Source organism: Balaenoptera acutorostrata, chromosome 17, assembly GCF_949987535.1.
Source record: "Balaenoptera acutorostrata chromosome 17, mBalAcu1.1, whole genome shotgun sequence".
Classification (NCBI taxonomy): Eukaryota; Metazoa; Chordata; class Mammalia; order Artiodactyla; family Balaenopteridae; genus Balaenoptera; species Balaenoptera acutorostrata.
In genome coordinates, this window is record NC_080080.1 from 45,598,361 (window position 1) to 45,611,718 (window position 13,358).

At 35.2% G+C, this 13,358-nt stretch overlaps 1 protein-coding gene across 1 annotated transcript in view; it reads right to left on the reverse strand.

Annotated features, from left to right (window-relative positions):
* Positions 1 to 13,358, reverse strand: part of SLC26A7 (solute carrier family 26 member 7) — a 199,116-nt gene that overhangs the window by 60,417 nt on the left and 125,341 nt on the right. The window contains exons 6-8 of the mRNA XM_007177491.2: positions 10,435 to 10,517; positions 7,734 to 7,881; positions 5,603 to 5,716 (exon numbers count right to left, since the gene is read on the reverse strand). Coding sequence (XP_007177553.2) covers positions 5,603 to 5,716; positions 7,734 to 7,881; positions 10,435 to 10,517 — 345 coding nt within the window. The remainder of the gene's footprint in view (positions 1 to 5,602; positions 5,717 to 7,733; positions 7,882 to 10,434; positions 10,518 to 13,358) is intronic.

Genomic DNA, 13,358 nt, shown 5'->3' on the forward strand with positions numbered 1-13,358 from the left:
CTTGGCCTGAGTGAGCAAGAGAGCCCTAATTAGCCGCTGCTTTAACCTTGTCTTGTCTGGGTGGGGAAGAGACACCTGAGGGTAGCCTACATGCAGAGGCAGGGCCAAAACCAAAGCTGAACTGCAGGAGCTGCGCGACAAAAGAAGAGAAAGGGAAATCTCTCTGTGCAGCCTCAGGAGCAGCAGATTACATCCCCACAATTGGCTTGGTAAACCCTGCATCTGTGGAATTCCTGAATAGACAACAAGTGTTTCCAAAATTGAGACTGTGGACTTTGGGGGCAACTGTGGACTTGGGGTTTAATTTCTGTGTTTGACTTATTTTTGATTTTATGTTTATCTTAATTTAGTTTTTAGTGTTTCTTTTCATTTGTGGGTTTGTTTATTGGTTTGGTTGCTCTCTTCCTTTTTTGTTTTTTTCACTTTTGTGATTGTGTGTGTGTGTATGTTTCTTTGTGTGATTTGTCTGTTTAGTTTTGCCCTTTAAAAAAAATTAAGCATCTATATAAATACTCAGGAATATAAAACTGGTCAGAAGGAATTTTGGGTTCATGTGATCTAGAAAATATTCAACATTAAACTGATATCTGGTATTGAAGGTGGCTTAAGCTTGTTGATCTAATTAATATAGACATGTCTTTAGAGTCATTAATATTTAGCATAATACTTTATTGTACCTAGGAATCAAATAAGACCTTATTACATCTGTTGCAAGGAAAATAACTTGATAGGATGAAACTTTAAATGTAAATGAGATAAGAGCTTTCAGGTAAATGCTATAGGAATAATTATGTTCTGAAAATTATCTAAAATAGTGTCTCCAGATTTTGGTAACTATTACTTGCCACTTGGTTTTCACTAAAAATTAAGGTTTTTAAGAGTTGGGAACTCTAATTTAAATATGTAATTAAAGCTACTAAAAATAATAAAATCTTTCACTATATAATAGGAAAGTGGGACATATGTTTTGAGTAAAAAGGAGTTTTATGCATGGTCAGACTGAGATTATATTAAACTTAATTGGGTAAATGGATTTTGTTATTAAAAGTAGACTGGTGCAGGACCAGACTTGGCTCCTCTCTGCTAAGAGAACAAGTTTACTTAGAATGCTGCTTTTGATAATATATTGTGTGAACTATCTTGCCATTAACTGAGCTGTATTTGTTATTAAATATTCTTTCTGACCAAATGCTTTTTAAGAAAAAACTTTTTGATATTTTGGATGAATTTCCTATCAAATTCTAATTAAAGTTCTTTTGACTTCAGCTAGCTTTGGGATGCTTCAGAGGGCCACAGAGAGCCTTCCTTATTGCATAGGTTTCACCTGTGGTGGAGCATTGGTTGGGATTTTCCCTTTTGAACTAGCCTTGGTCATTCATTCAGCTTTATCTCCGATGGGGCATTGGTTGGGGTTCTTCCCTTTTGGACTGATGAGGTACTGGTTTGGAATCTTCCATTTTTGTGGCTGAGGAACTGTGACCCCAAGAGACTGATTTCATAACAGGACTCGTGTGTGACAACAGCAGGGTATCTTTCCCTACTGCATTGGTTTTGCCTGTGGCGAAGCGTTGGTTGGGATTTTCTTCCTTTTTGGGGGGCTAGGGAACTGTGACCCTAAGGCACCTCAGAGGGGGGGGAAAATATCTATATATATATATATATAGATATATCTATCTATCTATCTATCTATCTATCTATCTATCTATATATATATATATTAAACTGACTAGAATTGGTTGGTATGCTAAATTACATGGAAAGCATTGTCAAATGAGCAATAAACCTCCTCAGATTATATGGTATGAATAAATGTTATTAAAATAGATTTTCTAAAAATTATACAAAGTTTCTGAAATTTGCATATGTCCTGGTATAATGCTATAGTTTTAGTTGTTATCTTAAAATGCTGTATGTCACAACAACTTGGATAAGCTTCTTTGCCAAGAAGAATTCTAATCAGATCTTCAACCTTGCCTTTTTAAGACTTTTGTCATTCATAGGCAGCTTAGGTGATGATTTGCAAAACTGCCACATCTTCAAGAAGGCTCATAAAAAGGAACATTTTTTTAACAAATATGTTTCTGATAGCCTTTAGATAATACCACTAGACTGGGTAACAAATGACAAATCTGGATGAACTGATTACTTCATCCAGATCAACAGGAATTACATGGGACTGAATGAACTGATGAATATGATTTATAACTATATGACTTTGGGAAATATACTAGCCTTAACCTTTGTTTTCCTTTTCTCTTTTGTTTCCTTTTCTCTTATGTTATGACCTACAACAAGTTGATAAAGTATACCCTTGTAAACAAAGATGAAACATTTATCTTTTTCTCTCTACCTGATCCTGCCTGAATTTGGCTTCTCCAGCTGGCTCTCCTGTGGACTTGATGGTTTATTGTAACTGGATTACAACCAGTTATACTAAGCATTGTTTTTGTTTATTCTTTGTTTCCAAATTGTTTATGCTTTGTGTCTTCCTGCTGCACTATGACTTTGTCAATGTTACTACCTACATTACTTATATCCTGTCTATTTTATAAGATTGTTGTCTCTTACAGTGTGCAATCAGGCTCCAACAAAATTGATGATGGCTAAACATCCTGAGGAAATAGATCACATTTATGACTCTTATAGAATAATTGTAATAGTATGATTCTAAGTATGGGAAGAAGCAATAAGGGAAAACATTTCTTGGATCATAATAGATTAGAAAGACAGAAGATTCAGAGAATCTTTAATTATCAACAGGTCCTAATCCAGAAATTAGCACCTGGAGTGGCATATCAACAAGAATTTTTGCCTAATCTGGGATGAGCCTCCCAGTGCTGTGGGACAAAATTTGGTCATGAAATGTCTCCCAAATACTGGTCAAATTCCAGACCAAGAGGAGGATCTGAGAAATTGAATATTTCCATTAGTCTGCCATCTTCTCAGACACCCATCTTTCTGAATAAAGTTGCTATTCCTTGCCTCAACACCTCGTCTCCCAATTTATTGGCCTGTCATGCAGTGAGCAGAGCAATCTTGGACTTGGTAAAAATATCAGCAAAATTGACTAGTTTTATAATTATCAGATACTTTCATTTTTCATTAATTCTTTCCACACATAGTTATTGAACACCTACTATGTGCTAAGTCTTGGGCTGGACACTGAGGATATGGTGAACCAAAGCAGACATGGGCTGTCTAGGAGCTGAAGTCAAGAGAAGAAGGCAGACATCAATCATATAATCACACTGATGAACACTTAAAGTCCAACAGAGCTAAGGTCTCTGAAGAAAAGAACACCGTTGACCCAAAAGTGTCAGTGAGATCTGAAGAATGGGAGGAGTTAACTTAGAGGAGGCAGCCACAGAGACAAAAGGAACAGACACTGGAGTCCACGAGGAAGGAGGAGCTGTGACTGGTGAGCTGAGACTGAGGTGGAGAAGAGTCCAAGATGAGGCTGTAGGGGGAAGCACTCAGTTTTGGTAACATAAAGGTCTGAATTCTAAGACCTATGCAAAACCTTTTATGGGCTCTAGGAGGAAGTAACAAGATCATATTTGTATTTTAAAAGATATCTTTCTACAGAAATACTAATAGTGTTTCTGAACATGAAAGAGTCAGTTGGTGAAATAATTGACAAATGCAAGGTGGTTCCCACTGCTACTTTGATTGGCTATTATTAGCCTAAAAGTTGAAGGGTTTAAATTCTTCTAGATTAACTTACTGGGTATAAGTCTAGTACCTATGAGAGACAGAGCTATTTAACGGATTTCTTTGTGAAGTCTTGTCACATAGAAAACTGGTTTCACAGCCTATTTAGAACAAAACTTTTAAGACTTGGCTTGCTCAGTGCCTTCTTCAAATCATGTCAGTTATCTCCACGTAAACTTAATAGTTGTAATGCCAAAATGACTACCATGGGAAAGCATCCTCGATTTGGGTATGCACATTAAATCAGATTCCTTCTCTGTACAATTTAATGGGAATTGTTGAGCAGATTAGCGACAATCTGAACAAGCAGAACAGCATGAAAATACTGTGCTGCCAAACTTTGATTCCCTGAACTAGTGTTTTGTTAGGTACCTTTTGTTTCTTCTGAAGTCTGATGAATAGAATACCATGAAGAAATGATGAGAGGAAATCTAACACATTCATCCTTGTAAGAAACTAGGTGGAAACCACTATAGAATCCTAGAATTTTATAGATAGAAGAGTCTCCAGAGTAAGGAATGATACTTGAGTACACTATGTATTAAACATTCAAATTTAGGTTACAAGTATCTGAGAGTTTGCAAAAATGTTTATGCCAATACACATGATGAACTTATGCTTTAAATCACTAACTGTGTAAAAATCAATCAAATTGTCATGTAAAACAATGTTGAATGAGAATTACACATCTTTGATGATGAGTTGTGGCAATAATATGTCAAATTATTATAGATTCAGAATTTGTTGCTGCTTCCCCTCTGCTCCATGGTACATTCATCAAATTTTATTAGTTAATTTTATGCAATATTTTAATGTTCATTTACCCATCTTTCTCTGGCCACTTGCCCCCAACGTCAAGAACAATATCCTTTTCAAATTTACTCTTCTACAACCCCCAAAAAGGACTTAGTATAAGGTAAACTCCTAATAAATGTTTAAATTATCACATAAAATGCTTTATAAATTCTCATTCAACTCCAATTTAAAATAAATGTGAATTGTTTTATAATGGTTAGCTGTTAATATTAATTTATTAAATTAAAATATACATGAATTTTCTTGTATAGAACAGTAGTTAAGAATGCAAGATTTGGAGTAGATCTATCTGGGTTCAAATCCCAGCTCTGCCACTTACAAGCTCTGTGACTTGGATAAGTCAGTTTAACCCTCTTTTCCTCAACTTTCTCATGTGGAAACCTAGCATAATAATTACACCTCCTTCATAGAGGTACCTAAAAGATTAAATGAGTTCATTTATATAAAATGTATGACATGCATATAACTCGATATATGCTTCCACCAACACCACCACCATCATCATCATCACAGAAACATCTTTATTACTACCATCGACATCTTATCAGTACCAAGCATAATAACTAGTATATAGCAGGTTCTCAAATGTCAAATTGATTTGAGTTCCTAAAAATACATAATTGTTTCTTAAAATCAAAATGTGCACAGACATCGTATTATTCAGTTACAAACATGTACATCTCTATAGACAGGAATGTCATTGTCAAGGGCTGATTTTTCATACAGTTGTTTTCATTTTATTTAAAGGAAGTGAACAAAAATTTTAAAATTTCAAATTGACTGGTTAGATTCGCAAAACGTACAATCAGAGACACCGCTAGAGGGAGCATTTGTTCAGAGATTGACAACAATAAAGCTGCCATTAATACAGGATTTTTTTGTCTGCTCATTGAATCATTCAGCTCCTCAAGGATCTTTCCTAAGAAAGAGAAGAGATAGAATTCCTTGATACTAGTTTTAAGAAATTGAAGAAGTAAAAATATTCTCAGGACTTTAGAGAGAAGCTCATTCTTCCCACTCTCCAAGGAGAGTAAAGACCCATCAGTTCTTTTGTCCCTGCTGAAAATAAAGTTACCTGTGTCTTTGCTCCCGTGCTATATAGGACAGCGGTCCTTCCCATGGCAGCAGCACTTGGTATGCAGAAGAAAAATGAAGGAATCACATTGCTGAGGCCATGGGCCAAAAATTCCTACAGGAATGATAATAGGAGGATATATCATTTCCTAATCACAATCAACTTTTAGAGACCACTGGTAAAACTTGTCATGGAATGAGACTTATTCTGTATTCTATTTCTGTTCTCTCCACTGGTCGTAATTTAACCATTATTTTAAGAATAGCTAACATTTATTGAGTGCTGACAATGAGCCAGAAACTGTTCTAAGCACTTCATTGTTTAATCCTTATAACAATAACAACCTTATAGGGAAGTACAAGGCATTTATTGTATCTGTTGTCAATTTCTCCTCTTTCAGGTCATTAGAATCAAGGTTTTGTTCCCACCACTCCACCAGTGACCTCCACAGTGCTAAATCCAATGGTTAATTTCTACCCTACCTGGCCTAAGATTAGCATTTGACACAGTCGCTCACTTCCTCCTCCTTAAAGGCTCCTTCTAGGACCTCTCACCCTCCTGGTTTTCTCCTACCTCCCTGGCCACCACTTCTCAGTCTCCTTTGTGGTTTCTTCTCATCTAACCAATCACAAATATTGGACCACTTCCCTCTCTAATCTTAGCTACCCAAATACACATTGACAGCTCCCAAATTTATATCTCCAGCCTAGACCACTCTTCTGAACTTAGACTGACATAGCCAACCTGCCACTCAGCGTTTTCATTTGGATGGTTAACAGATATCTCAAACTTACCTAATCAGGCTATGCTCTATATATTCCCACCCTGGTTCTCCCACATCCTTCCCTGTCTCAAGCTCCAGTTGCTTGAGCCAAAAGCTTTAGAGATAGTCTTGACTACCTCTTTTCCCAGATGGTGTCCACATCCAATGCAGAATTTGTCCCTTTCTCGTCTCCTTCACTGCTACATCCTGGTCCAAGTCATCAAGTGTCATTTAGATTATTGCAAAAGCCTCCTAATGTTTTTTCTGCTTCTGCTGTTGCCAGTAAATAATACAGACAAAAATCCCTGGCCTCACAGACTGGAGTTCTAGTGAGGGAATGCCAACAATAAACAAGATGAGTATGGAAAGTAAAGCAGAGAAAGGAGTGGAAAATTTTGGAATTTAGGATTTTAGCTTACCAAGGAAGGGCTCCCTGAGAAGGGAACATTTGAATAAAGGAGGCATGTAGCTACCTGAGGGTACAAAATTCCTGGAAACGGGGACAGCAAGTACAAATGTCCTGAGCTAGAAACATGACTAGTGAACTCAAGGAAAAACAAGGCAGTAAGTGTGGCTAGAACTATGAAAGAAATATGAGATCATAGAGGAAAAGGGATGGTGACAAGGTCAGGTATGGCCTTGTAAGCCTCGGTAATAGCCTTTTAATCTGAGTACTATGGGAAACCACTGGGAGGTTTTGAGATGAGGAAAGATATGGTCTGCATTATGTACCATTGTATCCCTTGTTCCTAGACCAGTACCTGGTAAATAGTAGGGTTCAATACACATCTGTTGAATGAATAAATCTGCTTTTTTACAGATGACAAAACTGGGACACAGAAACAATTTCAGAGTGAGATTTAGATATAGGTACTTTGGCATTCTAACCACTATTCCATAGCTATCTCTGCAGACCTGTGCAGAAATGAAGGGCCACAGGGCTTGAGACAAGACACTAGCAGAGGTAGATTCAGAAACATGCTCAGTAAACTCTTTATCCTTTGGTATTCTAAGAATAGACCCTTGTAACCTTTAGTTTTTTTACTAAGAAGAGTAATATTAGTGTTTTTTTGTATTTTGAAAGTCAGCATGCAATGATAAATATATTTAGATTCTCTCCTAAAACCAAATCATCAAGATGTCCCTCTCTAAAACACAGAGTGTACTATAACCAATCCAAGAAAGTCAGATTTTCACCTTTCAATGAATGACTTAGATATTTTCTTTTGTTTTCTTCTACCCATTTGTGTTATACACATAGGAAAGTTGTATTTTTCATAAGTTCAACATTTTCTGGATCTGGGAATACACTGTACAGTGATACAATAGCTATGGAGAGGTGTGGAGAGGGGTTGGGGCATACTCCACCTGGTTGTCATCAACTGAATATTTGAATTTTTTGGCAGATCCTTGAGCAAGAGCCAGTGAGGCCACATAGCCTACAAGTGCCACTCCAAAAGCTTCAGTGATTACTGCAGAGAGGATGTTCATTGGGGGAGCTCTAGGTGGAGGAATGCTGTTGAAATAAAGACCATATTGAACTCATCAACTTTCATGTTATTTCTGTAACAACTTGCAGTGAATTCAGCTATGGCAATGACTCTGAAGTTTACACAGAATACATGAAATATCCCTGAGAAAAGCAAGCAACCTTGCCCTTAGAAGCCTTTTGTTTTCAACATTATTTAGCAGAAAAGCAAAATCACAAAGAACACCACAAGGACAGCTCCGTGTATCTAACTGGCATTCACTCACAGAGAATTCAGGTTATAGCACAGAAAATTTGACTAAACAAAAATTTCCTGTATCAGAACAAAAGCAAATATGGAGCATTCTTTCATTGAATCTTCCTAAACTTTTATTTGGCTGGCATTAGAAACTGTATTTCCTGCCTTGAATACTACAGTGCTGTATGCAAACACTAGTTTACTGTGAGCTACGATTCCTGAGCTAATCTTTAAACTTTCCGTTGAGTTTATAATCTTAATTATGTTTTTTAACATGATTCTTTCACAGTACACTTAACTATTGTTAAAAAAGAGACAACAGGCCCACAGTGGAGTGACTTGTGCTAAGCCCCATGTAAGCAAACCAAGAATTAATACCTAATTTAACTGCAGTTTCAGCCTCTCCCGGGAATGTAACCTTAGCCAGTCAATCTAGAATTACCTGGTCAGCATTAGCAAGGTAATTTGCCCTTCTGTCCCACATAGGAAAGTGACCTTGCCTGAAACAATCCACTCTTTGCTAGAAACATCCTTTTCCTGCCCTTCCCCTTCTGACTATAAAAGCCTTTCATTTTGTACAGCTCTTCAGTGTTCCTTTTGATTTGCTAGATGGGTTGCTGTTCAATTAAGAAATTGTTGAACAAAGTCAATAAGACCTCTAAATGTACTCAGTTGAATTTTGTTTTTTGACTCTATGTATCCCATGTTAAGAAAAATATCTATAAAGTGTCCAGCTACACTCTGTTGCAAAATACAGGACCACAGTTAGCTGTTTCTCAGTTGTAAATAACTGTTTAAATATTTCTTCCAACTAATACACAGTCATTGTCTTATTGTCTTTTTGAAAACCACTTGAGCCCAGTGTCATTGTTTATTTATCCCTGATGATGCTTTGTGACACTTACTTCCCCTCTTTAAAAAAAAACCCTCTGGGGCAACATGTAAATTGAATGCTCAGCACTTTCATATTATCAGTTTTATTTAATTCTCCCCACAATCTCCAGACCAAGTACCAGTAATGCAATGTATAGAGGAGAAAACATTTTGAGAAATGTATCTAAATCACAAAATGAATTCAACCTCAGCTCCATTTCTTATCAATGCCATGTTTTTTTTTTTATTATTCTTTAAGAAGATGGGTCTGGAAAAGTTACTCAAAATAAAGAAGAATTAGACTGGATGGAGGAGAGGCATGATTTTTTTTTAACCACTCCTTCAAGTTTATCCCCAAGTCAAATTGATTTGTACCATTACAAGCCCTAAGATATATGATACATAAAAGTGTTACCATTTCAAACTATAAGAACTTTTGTTTCATAAAAAATTGAGCTTGGCTAATTATTAATAATGATAAACTAACCTGGAGAAAAAAACAATAAACTAAATTTGAAGGTGAAAAGTAGAGAACCCTTTAGAAAACACAAGTTGATTCCAATAATCACTATTAGCCTATATCTTTAGCATAAAGGCTAAAGACAGGCTTTTTTTAATTATCTTTTTAATCTCTGAGAATTTTTCTACTGTCCATCCATTTTAATGTAGTTAGAAGCCAAACTTTGGGACTGGAAAATAAAAATATAGAGGACTCAGCGACTCTAACTTTATCCCAAATTTATAAATATTGGTGTATAGTACAACCCATTAAAAGAGACATCCCCTTTCTCCCCTAAGATGACTTTATTTTCTTTCAGGCTATATTTGGAACAAAATTTTGTCTTTTTAGGGTGAACACCTCTTCTTCTTGTTAATCTTCCTCTTAGTGTCCTGAGGAAGGCTTTAAGACAGGTGGGGAACATGCCCTCATCTCCACTTCCACCCTCTCTTTCACAATTGTACACCACTCATATCTATAGGTTTGCTATTTCAGATGATGTTTGTGTATTTTTACTATGTTTTAAGTGAAATAAAAATAGTCATAGGAATATGTGAGTGGAATAGGGAAGATTATATCCTACAGCATGACTCTAATTTGGAAATTCAATGCCTTGCTTTCTTTTTCAAGTAATATTCATGCAATTTCCAAATCTTTTACCTGAAGCAACGCTGTATAAAATAGTTATCAACTTCCCAAGTAAGAGATAAGCAGTCTAAGAAGTTATTTTTTTCTTTATTGTGAACTGTTTGTTTCTATCATTGTAAAATAGAAATTAATTGGAATTTTGTCCCATAGAGAGCCTTTGAAAGAAATGAAATTCATACCCACCTACCCCCAGTTGCTTCCTCCATCAAAAAACAAATGAAAGAAAGAAAGAAAAGAAAGAAAAAGAAAGAAAGAAAGAAAAAGAAAGAAAGAAAGAAAGAAAGAAAGGAAGAAAGAAAGAAAAAAAAAAAGATTACATTACCCTTTTGGAATATGACCAACTACTTCTAATCCATATGTGTTTTCCATATTGGTACAATAACAAGTAAATGATGCAGCAATAATCTGTGTGGTTCCATTTGAAAAAAGAAAAAGAAAATTATTCCTGACTTCTCAAACATCTTAAAACTATTTTTAAAAGTAAACATTGTTCATGTGCCCCATGATTTTCTCGAGTAATATAGCAGTTGCACAGATTTTTAAAGACTAAGAAGAATTTTAAAAATCAAAAAATCCCTCTGGGATTTGACAGCACTTAATTTGCAGTCTCAAAAATTTAATGGTATTACAATAATACAACTTTTCTTATATCCTTCTCAATTGTGTCTGATTCTGAAGGGGAGCAGAACACAGACTATAGGAGCGTGTGTGTGCATGCGTGCATGCTTGTGTATGTACAGATACCACAATCCAACCTAAATACTTGTCTCTCGTAATATGAAGGGATGCTTTATAACACAGAACGTTTTCCCTCCATTGCAGCAACCACCTAAGAGTTTAAGATGTTGCATCAATATTCCTAATGTAGGTTAGTAATCAATGATGATTTACAGTCTCCTTGAATAATTTTGAATTTTGAGTTTTGCTATTTCTTGAAGTAAAATATCCTAGTTAATAATGTGTCAAACTTGATACTTTTGAAATTACCTCCCTGGAGTCTCAGGTACATGACTCTCTGTTATATGATATAATGATATATAATAAGTGAAACCAAGTGTTCTCTGAAAGTATCCATGATCACCTTTAAAATGTACGTTCAGAATTCTGTTCAGCATTTGTTTTTACCAGCCATGCCACCTTAATGTTTTCCATCCATTTTCACATTCTTTTTTCATTCTTCTGATAATTTAATAGGTGCTGTAAATTTCACATGGTTATCATATCAGTTTGGTATAACTATTTATATACTACACTTTTTTGTTTAAAAAAGGCACATTACTTACCTATTTAAAGTACAAATTTACCATATACATGGTCAGAAAAAAGATATAACAAAATCACACTAGCAAAATAAGGAATATCTAACAATGCCGATAATATTATTTTGTAGGGATTTTTCCTGTGTATTTCTGTTCTCTGTGATGATATTTAACTGAATTTATAGAAGTTTTTAAAACATTGAATAGACTTAAAAGCAAAAGAGTCTTGAGGATATTTTTTTAAAGGCAGCAAAACTCTACAGGTTATACTTTAAACTTTATAGATATTGTGCTATAATTGTATTTTCTACAGAATATAGTAGTAGTTAAAAGTTCAGGCTATTAGGTTGGAATCAGAAGTATCAATGTATTCAAAAATTCCTAAGCCAATAATAAACATTAATTGCTAACAATTTTCATGAAATATTTATATCAAGTCAGAAAATACTGTGAGCTGTAAAAGAAAATACACCATAGGCACAAGATGCTGGATCCTTATTGAAAATGGAAGAATACATGGTGTTTAATACACATAGCCAATATTAAAATTAAGTAATCTAAGTCACTAACTTGGTCTTTCAGACAGTGCTTTAGAGGGTTCTAATCTGGTCATCCTCCAACTGTAGCTCTCCCCATAAAATGGGAGTTTTGTGGGGGCAAAGGGAGGTACCCAACTCAAACCTGGACTCCTCTTTCTGGACCACACCCTGAATCATCAGGAATCTATAATTTCCTGTCTAAATGGCTCCAAGTCTACTTCCAGAATACCTTCACCAGGTCTATCCTTCCAGTGTACCCCAAGGAAAGACCAAGGGACAGTTGTGGGGCAAGGGTATCCACATTTATACTTATGAATCCCACTGTAGATGAGATAGAGCTGAAGTAGGAAGAGAAGAGGCAGGCCAAGGGACTGGCTTTCCCCTTGCTGCCACATTCTGGCAGAACCCAAAGGATTAGGAGAATTCTCTATTTTAACCTGACTTTCAAGGTAATCACTAAGGTATTTTAGTCAAGATAGGAAAATAGAACCTATTTTATTTAACATTTTGATCTATAACTCTTAAGTATTTGGGCCTGCATTATTATTTGTGTCTTAGGTCTTACACATATTAGGGGCAACACTGTATAAGGAGTACCTTTTATTTTTTGTAAGGATAATTCTTACAATTTTTGTATTGAATGAACAACTGTCTTAGTCAGTGTTTTATTCAGTATTGAATAAAAAGAGTTCAAGAGTCTTCTTCCCCAAGGTTATTTTCAATTTCTGGTTTCATGAAACATATAATCAAGCTTTTTTTTTTTTTTTTTTTACAAGGTGGGACATATATTATAAAATATTATAGGAATTCAAAAGAGGCATACACTACATCCAAACAATCAGAAGAGGCTGCTTACCTATCCTCAATTGTTATTACAGAGAGTTGCTTACTTAACATTTACATACTTAACACTTAAACTATATTCACTGCTTGACTTTTTCTCTTAACAAATCTGATGAATTATTAATAAAGTCCCATTTATTCCAAACCCAAGGAAACTTCAAACTCATTCATGAGATATTTATTAAAATAACACATTTAGGGAAAAAAAAATCAATACAATTGTATACATCATTACTGAAAACTGTATACCATCATACAAAAAAGGATTTTATTTTGGGAAATCAATTCCTAATTTATGGCAAGTTTTACTTTACTTTCAGAAATAAAACCACAAAACAACACAGGATATAATAAGAATTCCTTAATACCTGTAGAACTTTGGAATAAAATATGTTTCACAGTTGTTTCCATGAAAACTACTAATAATCATAGTACCCTCCACTTGTATGGCTTATTTGAAATACACACACATATACAAGCACACACACATTATATAGATTACATATATGTATCTCTACAAATTATACAAGGCCTAATTATGGAGAGAAGCCATCCATCTTAGTTATGCAGAAAAAAAGTCATATCCCTCAGAGACAGTTGCCAAT